The sequence below is a fragment of the Crocuta crocuta genome, unplaced genomic scaffold (genome assembly GCF_008692635.1).
Source record: "Crocuta crocuta isolate KB4526 unplaced genomic scaffold, BGI_CrCroc_1.0 scaffold162, whole genome shotgun sequence".
Lineage (NCBI taxonomy): Eukaryota > Metazoa > Chordata > Mammalia > Carnivora > Hyaenidae > Crocuta > Crocuta crocuta.
Window position 1 is genome coordinate 3,618,144 of NW_027529433.1, and position 24,809 is coordinate 3,642,952.

The 24,809-nt window shown below is 34.8% G+C and overlaps 1 protein-coding gene across 1 annotated transcript in view; it reads left to right on the plus strand.

Annotated features, from left to right (window-relative positions):
• The window catches only part of HOMER1 (homer scaffold protein 1), a 135,581-nt gene that overhangs the window by 46,093 nt on the left and 64,679 nt on the right, over positions 1–24,809 (plus strand). The window contains exons 2-5 of the mRNA XM_077759890.1: positions 1,003–1,159; positions 4,827–4,958; positions 8,423–8,515; positions 18,952–19,091. Of these exons, the coding sequence (XP_077616016.1) occupies positions 1,003–1,159; positions 4,827–4,958; positions 8,423–8,515; positions 18,952–19,091 (522 nt within the window). The remainder of the gene's footprint in view (positions 1–1,002; positions 1,160–4,826; positions 4,959–8,422; positions 8,516–18,951; positions 19,092–24,809) is intronic.

A 24,809-nucleotide genomic window follows, 5' to 3' on the forward strand; every position in this document is an offset into this window, starting at 1 on the left:
ACTGTTTAAGGCCCTACTTAATCTCAGTAAAAGATACTGTGGCTGTGAGCCACTGTGTTTTTCATATACTTCTTAATGTAGTAGAGATTATATTGAATGTAAACTTTTCTCAGTAAGTTTATTTACCTGTTACCAGAATAATCTAGTTTTAAATAGGTAAACATTTTTAACCTAGTGCCTATATAAGACTCTTGTATCTTAGTAGGATAGAGTCGATTCTCATTATTTAGAGTAGCTGTGTTCTATAAAGGCACCACGAACACTGAATTATCAAATACTGAATGATTGCTCCTAGGGTACATCGAGAGTTAGGTTCCTACAAGCCTCCGGTCACATTTTCATCAACAAATCAATGTATAAGCTTGTTTTATGTGTGTTTATATTTAAAGACCCCTTATTTAATATATATTATTGATTCATTACCATTGAACTCATGGCCAACAGCACTATAATTCATGCCTGAACAAAGCTTATAACATTCTCTCCATAAGACAAATCATAGCCTTCTTGCACCTAAGAATAGACAGCACTTCAGCACTATGCTTGGGAGCTATTTTACACAGTGAAAACACCAACAAAAAGCACAGTATTATGAAATGCATGGGGCCAAATAGATCACTAAAAGGACACTTGTTTTTAGTATGGGAGCTGAAACAAGAAGGCCAAGTGTTGCCTTGACCAACCTTAGACGGAAATATGCACATCAGGTGATTCACATCTTTCCACTGCAAAGCACTGAGAAGGTATCTCAAGTACTGATTTTGGAGTTACAAATATATTTTAGTGAGTAGGCAACCTCATGAAGTAATGAGAATGGACTGTAATTGTTTTAAGATGCATATGATTGACTACTTACAGTATTGAAATATGGAAGAACATTTCTCTGATCTTGGGGATGTGGGAGTTTTGGGGTAAATGGAGTCATCACAGATTTCATGTTCTGCTGTTCAGTGTAATAAAACTGACTGCTTTCAATCTGTCATTTTATTTTCTGCCCAACAGGGAGCAACCCATCTTCAGCACTCGAGCTCACGTCTTCCAGATTGACCCAAACACAAAGAAGAACTGGGTACCCACCAGCAAGCATGCAGTTACTGTGTCTTACTTCTATGACAGCACAAGAAATGTGTATAGGATAATCAGTTTAGATGGCTCAAAGGTAAGTTTTATTCTCTTTAAAGATCTTGCTATTTGCTTTATATAGTAGAGCATTTTCTGGTTTATTTGGGGAATTTTCATCTTTATTAAAACACAGCATTTCTTTTTGATTTTTAAAACTTAAAAAAGCCAAAATTGATCATTTTTAGCAACACTTTTTGTCTTTTTGTCTTCTAAATTACTTGGATCAACCACCTTATTTATATTGAGTCCTAAATATTCTACAGATTTTAGGTTAGTTTATTTGATACGTATTCATTGCATATCTGTTACATGTCAGGCACTGTGCTAGTTGCTAGGAATACAATGGTAAATAGAATGGACAGTTTCTACAGGTTGGGAGCTTACAGTCTAGTGAGGAGCTAGAATTCTTTTCAGATATTCTTTCGTAGGTTAGTTGGCAATTCACATACCCTACATGGTATGAAGTCTGGTCATTGTCAGCATTAAAGCAGACATCCCTTATTCTGAAAAGAAGTATGTGGACAAGACCTAAGTTTTTATTTTTAGTGAAGGCAAATAGTATAATGTTTAAAAGCATGGACTGCCTGGGTTCATATCTTAGCTCTGCCATCTACTAAATTTTTTAACTTTGGTCAAATTCTCTGAGCCCAAATGATTTCTCTGGGGCTCATTGCTCTTACCTCATTAGTGGTATTAGTAAGAATTAAATGAGTTAATATCTACAAAGCACTTTGATCATTGTCTTATAAATAGTACGCCTTTCAAAGGGGGAAAATTCCACTTTTTATCCATGAATTTGGAATAACACGCATAGATAAAGAAATACCAAACATCAGATTCTGGATATAATGTGTGTAGAAGGACAAGGGCTCCATTCTTCTCCTTCAAGGTTTTTTAAAGCCATGAGGCCTTTCAACTGGCAGAAGTTTTAGCAGGTCAGCCTGGGGGCTAAGAGCATAAACTCGAGATCTAGACTGGTTTGAATTTTTGCTCTACTGCTTACTAGCCATGTGACCTAGAGCAAGATACTTCATGTCTTCATGCCTCAATCTTTTCATCTGTAAAAAGGAACTAATAAAAATAACTACATCGTTACACCATAGGATTCATGTGAAGACTAAATAATTTATGCAAAAGCCCTTAAAGGGAGTATAGTAATCACTATACAAACACTGCTCTTGTGATCATTATTAATATTTTCAGGCTATTAGTTATGTATTGCCTAGTGGTTTTGGGAAACAAGAGATAATTTAATGCTCGACTCTCAGTTTGTTTTCTCTTGTGCTTACTGCTTATCTCCTTAACTAGATTACAGAACCCTAGGGGCTATTTACGCCTTATCTTGTACTTAAGTGACTAATGTGTATTTATTAGGATAATTGGTTCTCTTCCCTTTTTACTTGGAGGATTTAAAGGACTTGAGAAATAATAATAAAGTTAATCTCTATAAAGCTTCCTTAATAAAGAATAAGTTTATCATATTTTATAACTATTTAGTGATATCAACAGATATTGTTATGATCTCAGCCACTAGAATATTAATTTCTTTCTTTTCTCTGACTAGAACGTTCATTTCTCTATAATTTGTATTTCCCTCTTGGCCCAAACCACAGATGAGATGTAGTTTTATCAGATGGGAGAGTTAAATGGAATAAAGTTCAACTGAAGTATTCCCATGCCCCTTGTGATTAAATAACTCGTGTGTTCTTTCTTCTGAGACATTAGGAACTCTTGCTTATGGCCTTTCCGTTCTTGAGGATACTTTGCAGCTTGTAATTATTAGACTCTTAAATAGCTCTTGAAAATAAGTTTTGGCTGAGGGCCAGGATAAGGGCACTATATGATCTGTAATGACACAGCATTTCTACCTGTTTTCCTTGAAAGGATGGGAACTCTGGGATTGAGAGAAAATGTATTTTCAAGAATTAAGATTTTTCTTCATATTCAAAGAATCCAAAACATTCTATTCAAAAAATTCTAATGAATAATTTTTTTAAATTTTTTTTTTTTTTGGAAGGGTGCTGGGGCAGAGAGAGAGAGAGAGAGAGAGGGAGGGAGAAAATCCTAAGCAGGCTCCATGCTATCAGCACAGAGCCTGAAGCAGGGCTCAGCCAGACCACACAAACTGTGAGATCATGACCTGAGCCAAAACAGAGTTGGACGCTTAACTGACTGATACACCCAGGCACCCCATGAATAATTTTTTTTAAGTGTGAGATTGTCTTTCATTTTAAAGTTTTTCTTCAGTGATTAAAGAATCACTAAACAAGTAATTCCAAGACAGGTGGAGGCAAGGAAAGGTTCAAAATGGGGATTAAAATGGGACTCAGCCTTAAAAGCGTCAAGAAGTTCATTTGAAATAGCTAAAACTGAAGGTCTGTGACCAACAGCACATGGGTAATTTTTTCTTATATGCCTGTAAAACCTATTGCTACCTCACTTTTTGAGAGTTACTGGGATAATATGTAAATTGCCATTCTCTCCTTGAAAACGCTTAGATCTCAGCTCAAAAGCACCCTCCTCCAGGAACATTCAAGGACTAACCTGGTAACTGCCAGCCTTTGCCTTCTAGACTGCCCCTCTCTGACACATGATGGTCTCACAGACTTCGCAGCACATAACACTCTATGAAATTACATTAGTCAGTTGTTGATATATTTGTTAATTGACTGACTGTTCTTGCTTTAGAATGTAATCCAGTTACACTGCCACTCAGTGTAACATTTCAACTCTCTAGAATGTGGTTGGCATTTAATAGGTACTCAGTAAAAAAAAGTTGCATAAGCCAGTGATTCTGTAACCAAATTCCTTACCTTTTGTTATATTTTCTTATTAACCATTTGTTAATATGTTCTTTTCCATTGAGTCTTTCATGACAACATGTAATTTAGAGGACTTTGCTAGCCACATTTTACAGAATCTAAAATGACATTCTAGGAAAAGCAGCTTTTGAACTGAAGGGTAAGGAGGTTTGAGTATGAGTATTTAAATTTTGTCAGAGGTAAAAATGCTTAATCAAGGGTAAGGGCTCATAGAACTACAGGTAATACGTCTGCTGTTGTGACAGAAAGCAAGGGACCACTCTTTTACTATCTTCTTTAGTAGGACAGGTGTCATACGTTTATTATAACGTCTTCAATACATGCATACTTCATAAATACTTATGTACTGTTCACGTGTCCAATAGATTTTTGCTTTTTTCTGGAAATGCCTGATTTTCATTCTACATTTGGTAATTCACCAAAAAACTGCTTATGAATTTGGTAACATATTTACTTCTATCATTACTGGAATAACTTTGTAATGTCAATTTTGGAAGGCATTAAACTACTTAAGTAAACTGATTATATACTTTTATAGTACTGGCAGAGGGAATGTACTTAAGCTAATTATGTTACAGTAATATTGGAATTTATTACAGTGTTCACCAAAATTGTTAATTATTAATTAAAATTGTGAATTAATACACACTAAAATATGAATTTTCTAAGAAACTATGTGTTAAATAGAAGTGATAGTGAATCTCAATATCATGAATTTATACCACTTTATGGTAAAAGAAGTAAAGTATATATTTAGGGGTTGATTTTTCCTTGAGTATGCTCATTAGAAATCCTTAGCTTTTTATGGAACTAAATAGCCCTGTATTTAAATACCTTTTTGCTAAGTTTTGGCTTGTTACTCGTATTTACTTTATTTTTCAGGCAATAATTAATAGCACCATCACCCCAAACATGACATTTACTAAAACATCTCAGAAGTTTGGCCAGTGGGCTGATAGCCGGGCAAACACTGTTTATGGACTGGGATTCTCCTCTGAGCATCATCTTTCAAAAGTAAGTTAACATCTTCAAATCACATGTCTTAAATATATAATAGCAAATGGAGAGTGTAAAATATAGGAGAAATTTAATACTCTCAGAACAACTGTAGTGACTTTAAAGCAACAAGTGAGAGATCATTGGACTTCATTGTCATTTGGAAAATAATTTATACACATTAAAAACCGTCACCATTAATGGAGAAGTATTTGGGTGGTTAACTGTCTGTATGAGAGTTAGCATAACACTTGGGGATTATCACTTCTGAATGGACTCTGCTCAGGGATTAGCACCCTTAGTGGAGGTGGTCTTAAGTAGGTAGACCGCATGCTCTTCTGAACTGTGAAAATGGAAGCTGATAGTGATACAGATTTCAGCTTTTTCACATGAGAGCAGGCACATAAGAATTACTTTGTTTAGGGAAATTTCTCTGAGAATTACTTCAAACTGTCTGATAAAGTACAGAACGGTGAGATCTAACAAACACGTGAAGAGTTCCTGGAACATACTCACGAAGTGAATTACTGGGCCAGAAAGGCCAACAGAATACAGAATATCACCAGGCTAAATACTGGAAATAAAACAGTTGTCCTGTCTATAAGAAGCAGCATGCAGTGTTTATACCAGCAGTGCCTTGTGCATGTCATCCACAAAGAATAAGGAAAAGCAAACTGTCTCAGGATAAGATAGTGATCAGGGAGATGAGGAGTACTCACTCGGCTCTTAAGATTTGATGCTCACCAGATCCAAAGATTTATTCTTTGAACTTCTCTGTTTGAAGTGTTCCATTAAAAGGCTACCCCTACATTTCACAATAATTTAATATACATACAATCTCATGGCTTTGGGAGTTACAAACGTTCAACTTCAGGGTCATCAGGCTCTTGTAGATACACACTGTTCATGTTTACACTGTAAGCTTTTCATTACAGAAATCAATCTGATGCTTAAAGATAAGTTGTTTTTAAAAATAATCTTACACTTTTGTGATTATTTATTGACTCGATATAGTTAGAGCAGTAATCGAAGTAATCTTTGCTTCTATTTGTTTTGGTTGTAGACATTTCTTAACATGGTTGTTTTTGTATATTTTTATTATCTTTAACATAAATTATAGTTTAGAGACCAATTTTAAGGCTATTTTAACTTTCACCTTCACGATTTTAAGTCCATTCTCTGTAGGATGATTAAAGTGAAAAAGCGTTATCTGATTTGTTTTCTTTTACACCCATCTGATTCTCTAAATACAATTCTTGGACTGTGGTAAAGGTATGAGTTGTAGATTCAAAGTATGTCAGTATAGCAGGGACAGAGGTATCCAGTTGAGTGTTGCCCCTGCATAAGTAATCCCCTTAGGAAATGGCTCATTGGTTCTAATACTTTTGCCATTACTCAGATGGAATCTTTTTGGCACTTCCTTTTGGAATTGTCTAATAAAGTCTAGAGCAAAAAAAGTTTACATATTACACTTGATGGATTTCTTGACCACACAGAAACTAAATTGTGGATTAATTTCTCAAACTTGCATGAAATGATTTTGGGGCATAAGTAATTTTGACTACACATTCAGTTTTTGTCACGTCTTCGAGGTTATTGGGCAGCTAGCTAATGTGGCAAAGTAATAGCTTGTTCAATTCTGTCAATTATACTGTATCCTTTCATTAGATCTCTTTTTCTGAGAGTAGCTTTTATATTTCAAGAATTTTTCCTCTTTAAAGTTAACATATACTTTTGACCAACCTTACTGATCATGATTCCTAGTATTTTGAGGGAGAATCGACGTTAAATAAACTAGACTTGGCTCCAAGAGTTTTTCACTGTACTTGGCTCCAAGGATTGATGATCAGTCTCTTCAGAATGTTTTTGTCCAAAGATGACAAAATCATGATTTATTTTCCATGCTACCTTGAAGACCAGTGTCGCTGCTTTGTAGACTATAGGGGATCCCAAGGAGTTTATAATCTTTTACATAAATGAAGTAAGCATGTAATTATCCTGGCTTATTTTATCATTAAAAATCATACGTGAATCAAAGCACTTAAAAGGGTTTTGAAAAGTCTGAAGGCAATTCTAGAGATGGGTCTCTTAAAGGGAGAGTAGCAGCTTTGAGAGAAATGATTGGTCTCCTAAGGTTGATGTATGAGGAAAATTGCAACTGTGATTGGATTGTTAGAGTGCTTACTAAGTTGTATTTTGTTACCATGGAAACCCAAACCTATAAAAGTTAGGAGTAATGTGAGCCTTTATGAAGTTGAAAGAGTTTTAAACATTAACTACTTTGGAGTGCCCGATGAGTGTAAATAAACCTGTGTTTTACTTCAGATTACATTGAGAGAAATTAAGGTTTCTTTTTTATTCCATATACACAGGTGTGAACGAGACCTTTTTAGCTTTGTGTTCAGATTAATGGAACAGAATACCTCCTTACTCGAAAAAAGTAGTATAGTAATATTCATTCAGTTCCCTGATCTACAAGTTATAGGTGACAACTTTAACATAAGAAGGAAAGTTGTAATGACGACTTAAATTTAACTTTCTTCCAAATGCCTAACGCATATAAAGTATCATGACCTTTCCTGCTAAAGTTTTCCTTCTCAAGATAGAAATGTAGTCAGGGTTGGCTTATGGGGTTTGAGGAAGGAACCATAATTTCATGTTTTTATTACCAGCTCTAGCTAGTGCTTTAAGTTGTGTAGAGATTTTTGATTTTTTAATGTTTATTAGGTAGCCTTAACTTATTCTGTCTGAGAATACCGTAGACTAGTTTCCACTTCCAAAACAGATTTGTGGCCCTGATATGTCTAGATTACTATGGGTTCATAAGAATTAGCATTTCATGGGCTGTAGTTTTTTTTAATTGTTGTTTCCATTTTAAAGACCTTTGTGGAGTTTGTGTTACTCCTTTCCACTGCTTTACATTAGCTGTTTAGGAATCTCTGGAACTGAAGTTTTAGTAATGCCATTTAGTGATAGTAGTAGATGTTACCATTTATGTTGTTGAATATAAAAAGTCACACATAATATGAAAGTTTACGTTCCAGTAAAAGTTAAAAGCACGCGCTCTGAATACTGAGATGTTTATGAGTCAATACCTAAAAGATTCATTTTTCTCCATGATAAACAAAGTATGCTAATCTTTACTGATTCCACTCCCGTCCTGTACTCTGCACCTTCTTAGTAAAGTGTGTCTGAGCACTGAAGAAGGGACATAGGTAAATTAGCTGACCTCAAATTCTAACTGTTCTATCGTGATGTCTTTGACTGCAGTTTGTCCAAGTAGTTTGTAGTGTACAGATAAGTGTTTGGTATTAGATTTCTTTTTCCATCATTTTCATATTACACCTATTATTGATTTGATGGCTAGCTTGCTTGTGTTGAGAGTCACTTACTCAGCAAATGAAAGAAAGCCAAGGTAAAAGTGGGCAATGAGACCTGTTTTTATTTTATTTGGTTAATGTATATAGTCTTTATACATTCAGTTCGCAGAAAAGTTTCAGGAATTTAAAGAAGCTGCTCGACTAGCAAAGGAGAAATCACAAGAAAAGATGGAACTTACCAGTACACCTTCACAGGTGGGTATTTAATTACTATTCCTATTTGTGAGCCTTATTCATTTCCGATGGTATCCTTTATGCCTGGGTTACATTTGGGAAAACAATGGCAAATTAAAGGTAATTTCCAGAGTGGACATAGAATATGCCCTTGATTTAATCTGTACTAGTTGAGAAAGGTGGTTTTTTCCTGTATGCCAGTGTCTGCAAGAATCTGGGGAGGAAGTCAGTTTAGTAATTATAACTCTGATTTTTTGATGTGCATATACCTTTAAAACAAGCATAGATTGGCCTAATGTTTTATGTTCTCTAATGGTCAATCACAAGAGGAGACACAGGACAGGTTCAGGAACATACGAGGTTATTGTACTCACAGGTCCTAGAAAAAGGCAACATGCACACATCTGAGGGGCACACAGGGAAGCCTCTGGGTGGTCAGTAAGCAGAAAGCAGGAGCGTGGGGAAAGCTGAGGCTAGAGCTGTATTGCAGTTTCCTTGGGAGTGGCAGGGCAGGGCAGACAGTTCAGGATTTGCCAAGTTGAGTAATTTCTGTAGGCTCTAAATTTACAGGGCTAGGCCCTTGTTGCCAGGTGCCTTGGATGATTAAGGCAGAGGACTTTGGCAGAGGACTTTTGCATCCCGGTGCTTGGGCCAGATGAAAGAGATGTAGCTTTGGATGGTTAGTTTGCACATCAAAGGCATGCCTCCATCTTACCCCCTTGCTCTAAGAACTGGCAGCCAGAAAGGTTTTTTTTTTTTAAGATGTCAAAACATCAAATATACAGAAAATTAAAAAAAAAAAAATCTGTTGTATTTGATTTTAGTCTGTTTTACTTGATTTTAAGTGTAATTAAATCTGACAGTTGGGCCATCTTTATACTTAGTACTGAGACCCAAAGGTGATAGATAGGTTTTATGCAAGTATCGTTTCTTCCTTTAACAGTTGACTTAATACTGTGATTTGCCCATCATAATCTTCATTCATTTGGAAATTAATTAGATCTCCAAGTAAAGTTCATTAAATAGTCCTATTTCATTACTTTTTATAAAGGTTTTAATGTACATGGTATGATTCACCTGTTTTAATAGGCTTTTCTAAAATTAATTTTTAGGGACACCAAGGTGGCTCAGCCAGTTAATGTCCACCTACCTCTTGATTTTGGCTCAGGTCATGATCTCACAATTCATGAGTTCCAGCCCCATGTCCAGCTTTGTGCTGACAGCATGGAGCCTGCTTCGGATTCTCTCTACCTCTCTCTCTGTCCCTCCCCCCAAAAAATAAGTAAAATTAATTTTTATTTCAATTTGTTCCCTCACCCCTGGCACCCAGCTGGATTTTGATGAACACTACTGGTATAAAGAGTTGGGGTTTTTTTTGTTTTTCCTTTTTTTAAAAGTAGTTTATTGTCAAGTCGGTTTCCATATAACACTGAGTGCTCATCCCCACGAGTGCCCTCCTCCATGCCCATCACCCCCTCTCCCTCCCCCCATCAGCCCTCAGTTTGTTCTCAGCATTCAGGAGTCTCTCATGGCTTGCTTGTTTTTTGTTTTTACAGGAAAAGAGAGCTCTGTTAAGTATGCTTAAAGTACATATTTCCTCATAGACTACAGGTGTGCTCTGGACTGAAGCCAGGGCTCAATTATACCTCCTTCACATTTGTAGTGACCTGGAATAACATGAATAACTATCTTCCCTAAGTGCTAGTAGAGTGATACTTTCCATAAAAACCTATTTAAAATTTAGTACCAATACATGTTGGGAGCTCCAGGTCCTCAGCTGAATGATTCTAGCATTGTAAGAGGATATTACAGCACATGCAATTAGAGAATAAGCAAAGGACTCCATTAAAATTATAATGGATTACACTTGGCTGTTGTATTTAGTTCTTATTTCTCTGATCATAAGTTGTTTTTGTTTAATTGGCCATGAGTAAGTTGCTGGTAAGATACCTGCTCATTGGTGGTAGGAATGTCTTTAAGCTTTCACTTTCATCAAAAGAATGTATCCAAGATGTTTACATATGGAAAATACTGTGAAATATAAGAACTAAAAATATCTTAAGTTCATCAGTATTTGAGAGCCAAAGTATACGGACTTTAAGTTATCTTTTCAAATCATTTGAAGTCTGGTTGCTAATTTGATGTACAAAGCTAGAGTAATAGTTAAAAAAATATATTTATTTTCACTTTTCTTCCCCCTCCTTTTTTTGACAGTCTCTTACAGATGTCATTAATATCTCTGTTTTACTTTGAATTATATGACTGCTGGCCACTCTGATTATACTCAGCTGAAGAATAGAACTTGCTTCTCCCTGGCTTAACCTCATCTGCCAAATTAACACTCTGCCTGAAGAACAGAATATTACTCAGGAATTAAGCAAGGGGATCAAGAAGTTAAATGGAATAGGAAGTCAAATGGAATGAGTAGGCAGTTGGTCATAGCTCTTGTTTTTATTTGAGGAAGGATAATAGACTGGTTAAGAGTATGGGTTTTCAAATCAGATAAACTTATACATAAATTTTTTTTTTTGTCACCATGTGATCTTGGGAAAATAGCTTAACCCAGGTCTGCTCATACATCTGTAACGTGAGAATTACATTACTTATGCTACAGGATTGTTGGAGAGAATAATAATAACAATGTCAAATCATAATGGCACTAATGTAGGTTTTCCACCCTGTCTTTGAATATGGGCTCTAACCCTTACTAGTTTTTTTTTTTTAATTTAGGCAAGTTAATATTTTTTTAATCTATAAAATGAGAATAAGCACAGTATCTCCTGAAACTAATATAATACTATATGTTAATTATACTGGAATTAAAATTAAAAACATGATGGAAAAAAAGCCCAGTATCTCTTCAGAGGGTTATTATGAGAATTAAATGAGGATTACAAAGTGCTTATTATATAGTAAGTGCTTAAGTGCCTACAGCTGTTGGTGATGTGGCCTGCATCAGAGTGCCCTGGAAAACTTACCAAAACACAAAATGCTGAGTCCTGCTCCTGGCATTTCTGATTTAGTACAGCTGAGATGGGGCCTAAGAATTTGCATTTCTGACAGCATTCCGGGAGATGCTGATGCTGTTGATCTGGGGACCACACTTTGAGAAACAGTGCTGTAGACAAACTAGTCCACAGCATTGGATGAAGAGAGTCTGGCATTTAGAGCCAAGTTAGCCACTTCCGCATTCTTAAAGTCTTGAGCTAAGTTTGTACACTTGATAGAATGTGTGGTCCTGTCAGATAGTCTTGATGTTATTTTGATCAAGAAAACATCTCCAGGAATAAGTTGAATCATGTATTTGTTGTTAATCTGTTTCATGTCCTTAAGTAATAGACATTAATACAGAACTCTTTCTTTTTTGGAGATCGTATGTTCTTGTGTGTCCATGGGCATCTTTTAAACGTTCAGTTTGACATAAAATCCACAAGAGTGATGATTGGCTTTAAAGGGGCTACATAATCAAAATAATGCAATTTTTTCTTCAGTGGCATTTAGAAAAAAATAAATTTTAGCTGACAGTTGACTAAGACTTCTGAATTGAGTGAAAAATTTACTGCATTAGTTGTTTGTAGTCAAACAAAAGTTAGGGTTCGCCCCCATATAAATTGTCAGGTTGTATAGCATTGGATATATCGTAGCTCTCTTAATCTATATTTAGAATAGCTTTTTCTTTGGATTTTTTAAAAATTCACCTTAGAGAAAAAGTAGAATATATCTGTATGTGTATATTCAACAAAGGAATAAAGTTTCTTTAGCTTTGTTAATAAATATCATAATTTTTTAATGTTCATTTTAATGGTAAATTGTATTTACTCAAATGAGGCACTGGTTTATTTTAACTGACTGTTAGTATTTCTGTGACTAGCTATTCGATCTTTTACAAATTAATTGACTTTGCTAGGTAGTAGTTATTGAATCTGTAAAGTCTGAGATTTGAACTATATGATCTCTTTGGATGTTTCAAGCGTAATCTCAGATATTTCAGATTTTCTTTAAAAAGGATGTCACTTGCTGTACATGGATTATTTTTTGAAAGGTGGTCTCTATTAGCTGAGTGTTAGTACTGTGAACTGTATCAGTTATATATCTAGCCCACAGATATACCAATAGAATTAGCGAATGCCTATAAGTTAATGTGATCATTTCTTAGTATCACATAACAGAAGTGGTTTTACTGAGCCAGATACCTCAAAACAACTTTTACAATCTCAAGAAAGGTTCACTAGAATTCTCTGGATATTATGGTTTGCTGTCTAAAGTAAGGACAGTGGACTTAGGAGTCACTAATCCTGTTACTTGTCTCAGTGGAGTATTTATCCATTTCTCTATTGGGCTTACCTCCTAGGTGTTTGCAGTGAGAATAGAGAGGAGGGAATAGATACAACCAGGGAGAAATTGGCTGAACTTGGAGGAAATACAGCAGTTGAAGGAATGGTGAGGGAGGCTGGTAAAGGAGGAGCCGGATGTTTTTGAAACTTCTATTGTTGTTTTGTAGCCTGAACTTCAGAAGAGGATTTCCACTTCAGATACTGAATTTGTATTCTAATTGAGCATCAGGGGGATGTGTCCTGTATGTAGTTAGAAATTTTGTATTGGAGCTAAGTCTCAAGAGTCAACAACAAATGAGCAGTAGTTAAAGCTATAGGAGAGAATGATCTCATCCAGAAAGAAAGTGGAGTGGGAAGAGAGGGATTTGAAGATTGTCACTTAAATTGAGGAAAATACAGGGAAAGACACTGAAAAGTGGTAGGAAATGAACCAGCAGAAAATGTTAGCAAGAGAAGAGCATTTTCAGTTAGAGGCAATGATTTGGCAGTGTCAGAGGGGTGTTCCGATAGGATGAAACTTAAGAGTACTTTAAACCTAACTGGAGATCATTGGTAATTACAGGTGGACTGTGGTGAAGAAAGGACAGTGTGAAGTAGTTTCTAGAATTAAAGGAGGTAGAATTGGTGACTTTGGGCTATTCTTGACATGGAAATGTTTGATAGCAAGAATAAGGTCACAAATACTTGTTTCTTTTTTTATGAGGAGAAGAAGAGTTAACATGATAATCTCTGGAGGTATGAAGCTAAGAATATTTCTTCTCTGTATGTGTGGGAGTGATTTGACTATGTTCTTAAATGTAAGGAAGGAATCAGTAAAGGAGAACGAGAAGAATAGAAGGAATGGGTCATTGATGGAGCATTGTGCAGAGGAAGGTAATGTTGTAAGGAAGGAAGATAGACACAAATGAGCCACTTCTTCATCTGAGACAGGAGGGAAGGATAAAAATGGATTCAGATACAGGTAGGAGGAAGACTGAGGAAACCCATGCCAGTTTATTTCTTTTTCTCTGGAAGGAAAAGTTGGGTCTTTCACTGAGAGGAAGGACAGCTTGACGAGAGAGGAGGCTTGAACACAGATTTGGAACAGCTGTTAGGCAAAGTAAAAAAGAAGAGTCCAGTGGGAGTAGTAAGTAAAATTGAAGCTTACTCAGTATTTCAAGAGCATAATTGAAGTCAGAGCCCAGGGTTATTTTCATGACACTAAGCATATTTAATGGTGTTTTCTCTCATAGCACTTGGTAGCTTCGGCACATAAGAATAGAGAATGATGGTTGAGTTGATGGGAAATTGGAAATTGGCAAGATAGTTATTGTGGGAAGGTCAAGGAATTCCCCACAATTAGGATGATGCTAATGAGAATATCATTAAGGTGATTGGCTTCCTGGTATAGGCTGAGTGTGGAGAGATTGCACCTCACAACGTAGCATCATGGCAGAGGGCCAGAAGATACAAGGTTAAGGAGCAGGCCAGAAGGGTGCGGGTTGGGTTGAGGGAATGAGGGGGATGTACAGCACCTCTTATCTGTTGGAATCAACATTAGTAGTTGATGAGTTAGTGGAAAAAAGTCAGTTCCTGTGATGTTTTAAAAAAATCTTTAAAAACTTGTAAAATAAAATTCAATAATACTATGTTTTATGTATTCGCCAATATTTTTATTTAAAGGTGAAGTGTTCTCTTGAATATGAATCTTGGTTGGAATTCATGTTATCTTTGTGACACAAACCATCCTCATTAATTGTCAGCAATTTCCTGTTTTCCTTTAAGTAGAACTAACCCTTGCCACTTGCAAAGAAATCTGAGTGTGATAGTAGACTTTTATGTCATTTTTCTGGTACTATATGGGTGGCGTATTATGTATGTTATGTAACAGTTTATTATATACACTGACTTCAGTAGTGGATTTTATTTACCGTTTAGTCATTCCAAGGCATGTAGTTTGATTTTCGTCAAAATAATCACTCTTGGTTTGCATTCAGATTTTATTAGTTTGTATAATATGTAATTGAACTATATAATTATATGAATACAATTGGCATAAACATGTTATGTTGCGACAAATACAGCTGATTCTTGGTAAGCATTTAATGCAGCTGGTAGGTGCAAAAATATGTAGAATAGAGATTAACCCACTAACACTGTGCATCAGTCAGTCAGTACACGTTACTTAGGGAAGGAAGAGCATGAGTTAATCAAGAGTCAGGATACAAAGAAATTCTGTGGTTTTCAGAAGGTGGGATTTCAGAAATGGTGACCAGGTAAGGGGATTGGTTTGCGATAGTTGGCATTTATGTCAGCCTTATCTTTCTTTATATATCCTTTGGCTCTTCTTCTGTGTCTCTTCCCTAGCATTTCTTTCCATATCCACAGCCATGGGAACTCAAAATCCTAAGGTTGTCGTTCAGTTTTTCCTGTTGGAGCCTCTGTCCAGAAAAGAGTATTCTCATCTTCATTTAAATACAAGTGGCTGGAAATAGAATAAGTCTTCTTTGAATGTTTATTAAGTGATAAAGAGAAGAGGCTCTGTTTTACTGAAGTCAGAAAGGCTGGAACTGTAACAGGAATTTTAATTTAGTCTTTATTGGAATTGAATGGACGAAGTTAGTGGTATTTAGTCTACTGGGGAATTGTGCTTCCCGCCCACCCTCGTGCTGAGACACCAGAGCGGAGGTTGGTGATACCATCCTAAGGCCTGGAGAGATGGCCCAGGTCATGCCTTTTTTGTGTGATTCCAAATATGTCCATTTGTGGGTTTTTACTGTTGTTTTTGTGGGTTTATTTTATTTTTGGATATCCTACCACTTCATAAATGGATAGAAAGAAAATTCTTAAGACGCACTTCCTGAATCTTACATCTAACTCAGTTTTTTATATTTTATGTTTCACATTTTTCATTTCTCTTACAACTTTGGTACACAGATATACATATACACATATATCAAAGAAGGTATTGGTTGATAATTTTTTTCCTTAAAATGGCCATATTAGCTTAAGAATGTCTTTCTAGGGGCGCCTGAGTGTCTCAGTCTTTTAAGCATCTGACTTCAGCTCAGATCATGATCTGACGCTTCGTGGGTTCAAGCCCTATGTCATGCTCTTCTGAGAGTGTGGAGCCTGCTTGAGATTCCCTCTTTACCTCTCTCTCTTCCCCCCCTCCACTTTGCGCGCACGCTCTCTCTGTCTCTCTCAAAAAAAAAAAAAAAGAATAGCTTTCTAAAGACAGATTATCTTTTTTTCCTTTGAAAAGCTTATAGTCAAATAAATATATCTCCAAGTTTTTATTTTAATATTTGAATTAAAGATATAAAACGTTGACTTTATGTAAGGTAGGTTTTTTTAAAAAATAGGAATAATTGAAGTTGAATGTTTAAGACATTACTCAAAAGTTACAGACACCTGGGTGGCTCAGTTAGTTGAGCATCTGACCATTGATTTCGGCTCAGGTCGTGATCTCACAGTCATGAGATTAAGCCCTGTGTTGCACTATGTACTGATAGCAGGGAGCCTGCTTGGAATTCTTTCTCTCTCTGCCCCTCCCCCAGTTATACTCCCTCTCTCTTTCTCCTCTCTCTCTCAAAGTAAATAAACATTTTTTAAAATTAGACAGAATTTAGATTAAAAGAGACCTAGATGTTGGAACATGTTAAATAAAAAAACTTTCACTGTGCTATTTTCAGCATATGTGAAATTTCTGAAAGGTTTCACAGAATACTTTTCATTACCTGTGGGGTAATTAGAAGTCAAAGGAACCTCATTTTTCTTTTATGCTCTTATGTACTGTTCGAATTCTTTCTTATGAGCAAATACTGATTTTCTGAATTTTTAACCTACTTAAACATCCTCTCGGCTTTTTGTTTTCCCTTTAGATATAATGTCTAGGGTAACTAAATATACCTAATATCAAGTTTTCTGATGAAAAGCTTGCTGAATTGCGATACCGGAATTGTTGCAGCCTCAATCTCTTTTTTCTTCTCCTTCCTTCTTTCCTTTTTCTCCTGCCTCTGAAATGGTTTTTCTACTTCAGTAGCATCACTTTTCCTAATCCCCCAAGACCTATGCACCCAAACACTCATTTTCCCCCAGAAGACGGTAAAAACCAGAAATCAAACCACTATCCCTCTTTCTTCTCTTTCTTTTAGTCCTGATCTACTTTTGTCCCTCACACTCAGTCGATTCTAGCATATCTCTAGGTGAATCCTTAGTTGAAAATGCTGGTTATGCCCTTTCAGGTTAACAGGGTAACTTGTTTCTGTTCTCATTTCTGCTGAATCAACTTACTATTTAGCTGATTGGACAGTCCACCTTGATTATTTTAGTTTGGTATGGCCTTTCTTGGAGAGAAATAGCCCTGATTTATTTCTTCTTGCTGCTTAAAGTTTTTCTGGTTAATTACGTGATTTATAATTGACCTAGAAGCACCCATTTTGGATATGGTTTCCGTTTTATGTTGCCACTTTATACTGTAACTTTATTCTTGCACTGACCATTAGTTACTAGAAACAAAAAGATTTAGGAGAATGAAATTAAAGGTCAATGTGGAGGTTGCGTTAATAATTGAAAAATAGTTGGGGCATCTGGGTGGTTAAGGGTCTGACTTTGGCTCAGGTCATGATCTCACCTGTTCCGAGTTCCAGCCCCACGTTGGGCTCTCTGCTGACAGCTTAGAGCCTGGAGCCTGTTTCAGATTCTGTCTCTTTCCCTCTCTCTCTGTCCCTCCCCTGCTTGCCCTCTGTCTCTGTCTCTCTTAAAAATAAGTAAACATTAAAAAATAATAATAATTGAAAAATAGTTCATTGATAAGGTGGAATCAAGAAAGTAGCCTTTTGACCTTTAATAAGCTTGTATGATTAATAGCATTATGGTATAAATAGTTAAAATATTTACATATGAAATAAAATACATATAATTTAATACCAGAAGCCTCCAAAAGAAAGTTACCCTCACCACAGTAATGTTTTCTGTATTTCTTCCTAGTATTGCTTCATGTGCAGTATCTTTATGTAAAGCATATAAATGATCACAATGTAGATATTTCCTTATATTTTCATATTTTTCTAATGCTAAGCAGTTCCCTGTATTACACATATTTTTTTTTCTTTCTTTTTTTTTTTTTTTAAGTAAACTTTACCCTTAAAGTGGGTAGACTCGAGATCAGGAGTCACCTGGTTTAGAAACTAAGCCACCCCAGGTGTCTGTCTTGTTTTTGTTTGAAGAAAACCTATATTCTTTCAAGCTGGCAGATTGTGACCATACCTACCCACTCTCTTGTTGGACACAGACTTTTTCATTTTCTTCACTAGCATAGCCTAATATTTCAGTTGTGAAGTTTTAGTGCCCCAAGATCCCAGGGGTCCACCAATGATCCTGTGCTAAGATCGCCCCTGGTTAACAGCTTTATCCAGTGAGCTCTCATTCTGATCTCTACTAATACCAAATTTAGATACTCTTATGATGTAGTCACAATGATAAGTGTCAGTTTGAGCTGCATTTTAAAGTCCACTTATTTTCTAGAGTAACAAATTAAGTTTGCCACGATAGACAAATCTTAATTAAAAGTAGAAATGACAGGAAATTTTGTGAAGAAAAATAATTCCATTATGAACAGCAGGCAAGAAAAGCTGAAATACACTTCACTTTGTGTATGTTACGGAGAGATTTCTGGCTGCTTTCATAGATGCCTCTGGAATTGAAAAGTAGGGCAGATAAAAAAATTAAAACTTGAAGATTTCTTTCTTCCCTTTGCCTTCCTACTTCCCCAAGTAAAATCACATTTTCTTCTAATTTTTGTGCTATCTTCCTTTTCTTGAGTAATTCTTTGAATATCTTTTCTTCTAACCAGTTAGTTGCTTATATAAACCCAGAAGTTTTTCAGTTCTTTGAAACTATATTTTTGAATTGTGTTATCTTCACATTTCTAAATTGTATTGTTTCAGATAGTTCTCTGAGTTGCTTTGCTTTAAAAAATTATTTCTCCTTTAAATTTTATTTTTTAAATCTTTGACTCAAATTTCAATGGAAATACGGTTTGTAAGTAAGCATACATCAGGGTCACTCTTAACTTGAGATAATCTTGTGTATTTTAACAAAAGCATAACACTTTTATCCCCTACCTCCCTTTTTTTAAAGGAATCAGCAGGCGGGGATCTTCAGTCTCCTTTAACACCAGAAAGTATCAATGGAACAGATGATGAAAGAGCACCTGACGTGACACAGAACTCAGAACCAAGGGCTGAACCAACTCAGAATGCATTGCCATTTTCACATAGGTACAGATTCAATTCAACCATCATGATTAAGTAAATGTGTAAATATGGAAACTTACTTGGTTTCAGATAAATCTTGCAAAGTTACTACCCTGAGTGAAAATTCCAGGTCAGTCTTTTTTTAAACTGTTTCTGTTAACCTCAGAAAAGGTTTTTAAATAATTTATAGTTTATAGATGGCTAGATGGACTGGAACAAACATTTTCTTGATGTAGCAAAAGGGCTACTAAGTTAATTGCAGCATAAATCACTTTTCAGTGAAACAGTATCTTACTGTAAATCTCTTCTACTTATTTTTTTTAACACAACCCATAAAAGACCCCTACATTAACCTGGTTTCCACTTTCATCTATGTTGTTGAGGGTTTATACATTTTCTTAAAAACAGGCTTCCTACTCTGAAGTCAAGCTTAACCTTACCCTTAGAGGTGATCTCACCATAGGATTTCACAGGAGGAAACAAGTGATTGTAGCTTCTATTAACGTTAATGTCAGATTTAGGTTTTGCATACCAACTAACAGAAGATAAATCTTCACATCTGAATTTTTAAAGAATTTGATACTTGAAAAATATACACTGTATCTTAAATGTGTTCTAAACCAGTTACATTAATTATTTGCCATTCTGTGGTACTTTTAGGATGTAGGGAGATCTCTGGAACTGCAGTATTGCAAATGTAAATAAAAACCTATTAGTCATTGTCTTAAAGTTAATTTTTATCCTTCTTTGGGAATATTTGACTAGGTAATTTTAAATAAAATTAAGAGATGCACAACATAGGAAAACAATTTACTTTTGAAGACCACTTTTTAAAAAATCAAATTCTTTAGCATACTCAGAAAAATTGTGAAGTGATATAATCCAAACTCTTTCATGGGAATTCTAATTTCAGTTGAATTTGTTGAATATTCGGGGCAGCACAGATTATACATATCAGAGACAAATACTGAGAGATCTCATGGTCAGGTTGAGGAAGAAGAAATTTAGTTAAAGGGTTTTGTAAAGAATGTGTGAGGAAAACTATTTGACTTCAAGGTATTCTAATTTGTTCCTAAAAATACTAATAATTTTGCATTAAACAGACATATCTTAGAACTATCATGAAGATCATGCTTTAACTATTGTAGTGTAAGCATATTCTCTTTTCTGTTGCTACAAAAGTAAACACATGGAAATTTTTTTCGTTTCCCTGAAGACTGTATGTTCACATTGATTTATAAAATATACACTTTTTTGAATATGCAATTAGAATTAAAAGAGCAATGTGATAGGTATGTAGTTTTAAAAAAATAATGTTGAGGGAAGGAAAAATTTTATTTCTATTAAATTTAGCATACCCATTTCAAAGACTTAAATGCACTGCATATAATTATGAACTTGATTTCTTTGGCTAACACTTAAATGAGCCATGTGCATTGAATACTGTAGCTTTTGGAAATAAGAACTTTTATATTTAACATTTGTAAAAACGATTTCTGGTTTACTTGATGCACCTAAAATTCTCAGAATGTTTGTGGTTTGGTAATCCTTTGTATTTGGAGTTAATAACTGGAATTAGTCATCTATTGATTTTCTGTGTTCCTGGGAGTCTAATAGTAGTTATTTACTTTGATTTGAAGATAGAGCTTCTTTGACTGGTAGAATCTATAGATTAGCCATGGAGATATTTGAGTTCTGAAAAAAAAAAAAAAATTAATAGGTCATTTTAAGCTTTTAATTATGTTAAAGGTATTGCACAATCTTATAGTTCTTCTGTTAGAGTGTTTTAAATATACTTCAGCTTATAAGATTTTTGAAGACTTACTTTCTGAACTGGTTTGATTTCTACCTGAATAGAAGACTGAATGTTTTATAGCCAATGTTAGAATCCCAAAATAACAGAAGAGACCTTAAAGCTGGTATAATCCAGGATCTTAGAAACTGGTAGTTTGAAATCAATTTAGGTTATTCGTGACATTCTGAAAAATGAAACAAGATAAAATAGGAAACACCAGGGTAAAATTCACGTTAAAAGTATAAACTTTATTTCAGTAATACACAGATTTATGTGTGTGCTGCATTATGGTGTAAAACGTCAAAGTTTGAAAATGCGTACCTTTGACACATGACACTAAATCACAGACGTTAGGTGCGTTATCCGGGTCACATTGTTCAGTAGTAAAAACTCTAGCCTACAGCTCACCTTTTGACCCCAGTAGTTACGGCCAGTTAGTTAACAGTGTATTTTAGTTGGATTCCCGTCATGTGTACATTGTTGTATCAGGAAGTTAATAGCTTCCTGTCCAAGGAGAACTCTGTAGACATAGGATCAGTGTTTCATGAATTAGAAACCGGAAGGATATTAAAGTAATTTTTACTTAAATCTGAAACTTGTAAGTGTTTAAACTTGAAACACTACCCCCTCCCCCACCCAGTGGCAAAGGAAGACAATTAAAGTCTGTGTTTTTAAGGCTTATTTAGATTATTTTGACTTTCCTCCTTAGTACTTAGTTCACGAGAAAAGAATAAACCAAAAAAATACTTTGCCAGCATTTCTCTGTTCTGCCATTTTATTGCTACATAAGGAACAAAATCACTTGAATGTCTATGTGTTGTCATTTGTAAAGGAAGGATACGGCGAGCGATGATCTAGTCAGTCAAGTTAATTAAGAGTTGATGGTGTAATAGCACTTAGCAAGCCAATCTCTGCTCTTAAAATTCAAACCATATGCCTATATCTCATTGAATTCATTAATTAACATACCAAAAGAAAGCCCTGATTTTCATTTGGTCCTGAAAATTTTAGTAATATTGATACAGTTGGCTCTTTACTCTCTGTTATACTCTTTAAAAGTACTACCTTTAAAGAGAGAAGCAAGATTTTTTTTTGGTTCCTCTTTAAACTTATCCAAATTTTCAAATATATATGAAAGAGTACTGTAATGAACTCCCATGAACATATCACCTGGCTTCAACAATTATAACAGAATGGCTAATCTTATTTCATCTCTATCCCTGCCCACTCTTCCACTTTTGTATTATTTTTAAAACAAATCTCAGACATAATTTAATCCACAAATACTTTTTTAAAACTACTTTCTAGCTTTTTAAAAACTTATTTACTAAGGTAGTACAGCTTTTTATATTCTCTAATTCAGTGGCATTATCGGGTTCCCTTGAATTATTTACTCTTTTCCTTGATTTTAATTATACTGCTGAACTAAATTTTGAAATGTATGAGCTGTTCAATACCCCTTAGTCAAATGCTCAAGTACTGTTTTATGCCCTTGCCATAAACTATGCAAAAACATTCTCACTGAATAAGTTTCAGTAAACTAACACATTTATAATGTATTTATTTAAATGCTTTTTTAAAGTTTAGGGTATGTAAAAGAGGGAGTTTGTGAGGATAAAAATATTCACTGATATCTTTGAGGAAATGGCATTACATTTTATCTAAATTCCTGTATTTTCTTAAAATACTTTTTAACCTAAATGATAAAAATCATTTTGGGACTGACCCACTGAAGGGTTCAGGGCATTCTTTGAGACCTTGGTCTTGGATTAGCTATCTACTAAATAAAGTAGGTCTATGATAATAGACCAATATATACAAATGGGTGAAGGTTTTGTTTTCTCATTCCAGGAAGTTATTGTTTCTTCATAGCATTGACTGTATAGAATTCTGGAATTTACTTGTTAGCTCTTAATAAGAAGAAAACCTGGGATTTTTTCTTTTAGGATTTAAAATTGTCTTGGAGATAGTTAATTTTATTAATATCCTGGTGTTAGAACATAACACTGAAAACTAAAACTTTTTATTTTGTTTGCTGTAAATTTAGGCTCCCAAATATACAAGAATATGTTGGTCAGTAAGTGCTGTTACCATATTTCTGAGAGTCCAGAACAGATACATAGGCATTACTAGTTTGTGAAGCTATTTTCATAGTGACAAATTTTAATAACATTTTGGTTATCTTAATGGAAAAAAAGGTTTTTTTAAACACTGATTATATTTACATTCTTTTAATGTTTAGATAATATATTCTTATGGTGCTGCTAGAACTATGTTTTGGGGGTACTGCATGTATCATCTGTTAAAGAGATTTTTCTGCCACTTCGTGTGTTTCCAACAGATATTCATTAAAGGATGTATACAGAAATATTACTCTTTAGTATATTGATTTTGTTTTAAATCAGTATAACTATAATTTTACTCAAATTTATGGACTCTAGGTGGGTTCATTTCATTTCTGTTTAATAGATTAATTCATCCATTATCAGAGTTTCAGAAAGCTACTGCTTTAAAACTGATGAGGGATTTTTGTACGGTTTCACAAACTAAATTTCACTGGAAATTTTACACACAATTTTAGTTACATGTTAAAATTTTCAAGAAGTGCTTTATCTTGAATCAAAAACAGTTTGTACTTACTTGAAAGATGATAGAAATAAGAAAAAAGTGAATGACTGTGAAGAGTTCTGGGTCCTCTACGCTCCATAGCTGTGCCTTCTGTCTCCCGCTTTTATGGATGGTAGGCAAAATTTACAAGGTTTATAGTCGGGAACTAAAATAGATCTAATTTCTGTGACTAACTCTTGTTTGGATAAGATTTTGTGTGTCATATTGAGACTTGAGTTCCCAAGAAGTGCTTTATCATGAATATAATTATAGGTGAGAAATTTAAGTTGTAGGATTTCCCTTATAGTTGTTGTTTAAAATGACATAATGTTATTTTTCTACCATGCAACCTCAAAAATTAGATTAGGTTTTTAAAAAAATAATTTGAAGTCTAAGACAGTTTATGAAAGATGGTAACAACAATTTAGAAATGTCAGAATTTCCTTTACCATAATTGTGAACAGATAGCATTTTATAAGAGGTGCTGTAGTACTTTGGTAATACACACAATTTACATTCTCTGGGAAGTGAGAGCAATGTATGTATTTTTAAATAAGATGCAATAAAAGAAATAGAGTTTACTGACCAGGAGTGTTTGCTTTATTAGCTTTCTAAATAAGTATATTTAAATTTTCTACCTTGCATTTTTTTGAGAACTAAAATTTAGTCTCTTCTAATGTTTTCTAAAATATTTTGAAGAAAATCTAAAAATTTGCTGAAGAATTTTTTCAGGTGTTACACTTAACATAGGTTCTTTGCAAGAAGAAAAATACTATTCATATGAGACAAAGACCGTACTAACTCCCCTCCATTAGGGATTAGTCCCTTCTCCTTCTCCCTCTCTGCCCTACCAGTATCATTAATGGGAAAGAATGTTCACCAATCCGTCCCAGTGATTGTCGGCTTCTGTTTTCAAAATGACTAGCTGGAGATGGACGTGTGGTCATTCACAGTGGAACAGATTGATCCTAGATTAATTGTGATCTCTTCCCTGTAGATGGCTTTTAAAATACCTTTTATTGTTTCATTTCTGTTTTTAAAAGACCATATTGGAGATTCTGTTGGAAGGGAGGTATGTGATATGGATAGTTCTGATATAGGACTTAGAGGAAAATGTTCTTCCTTTGAGTTTGACATCCCATTTTTCTGCTTATTAGAGAAGTAAGGGATAAGATCAAGATGTGAACATAGGCAGAGATCAAACAAGCGATGTAAATATGAGACGTTTGTGGTGTGTAAGAAATGGTGAGGCCTGAAGTAAAGTGAAGTGTGCGAAGTTCATTTTTAAGTTTTTAAAAAAACAAGGTCACACAGAGGGATGGGGACTAGATGACCCACCT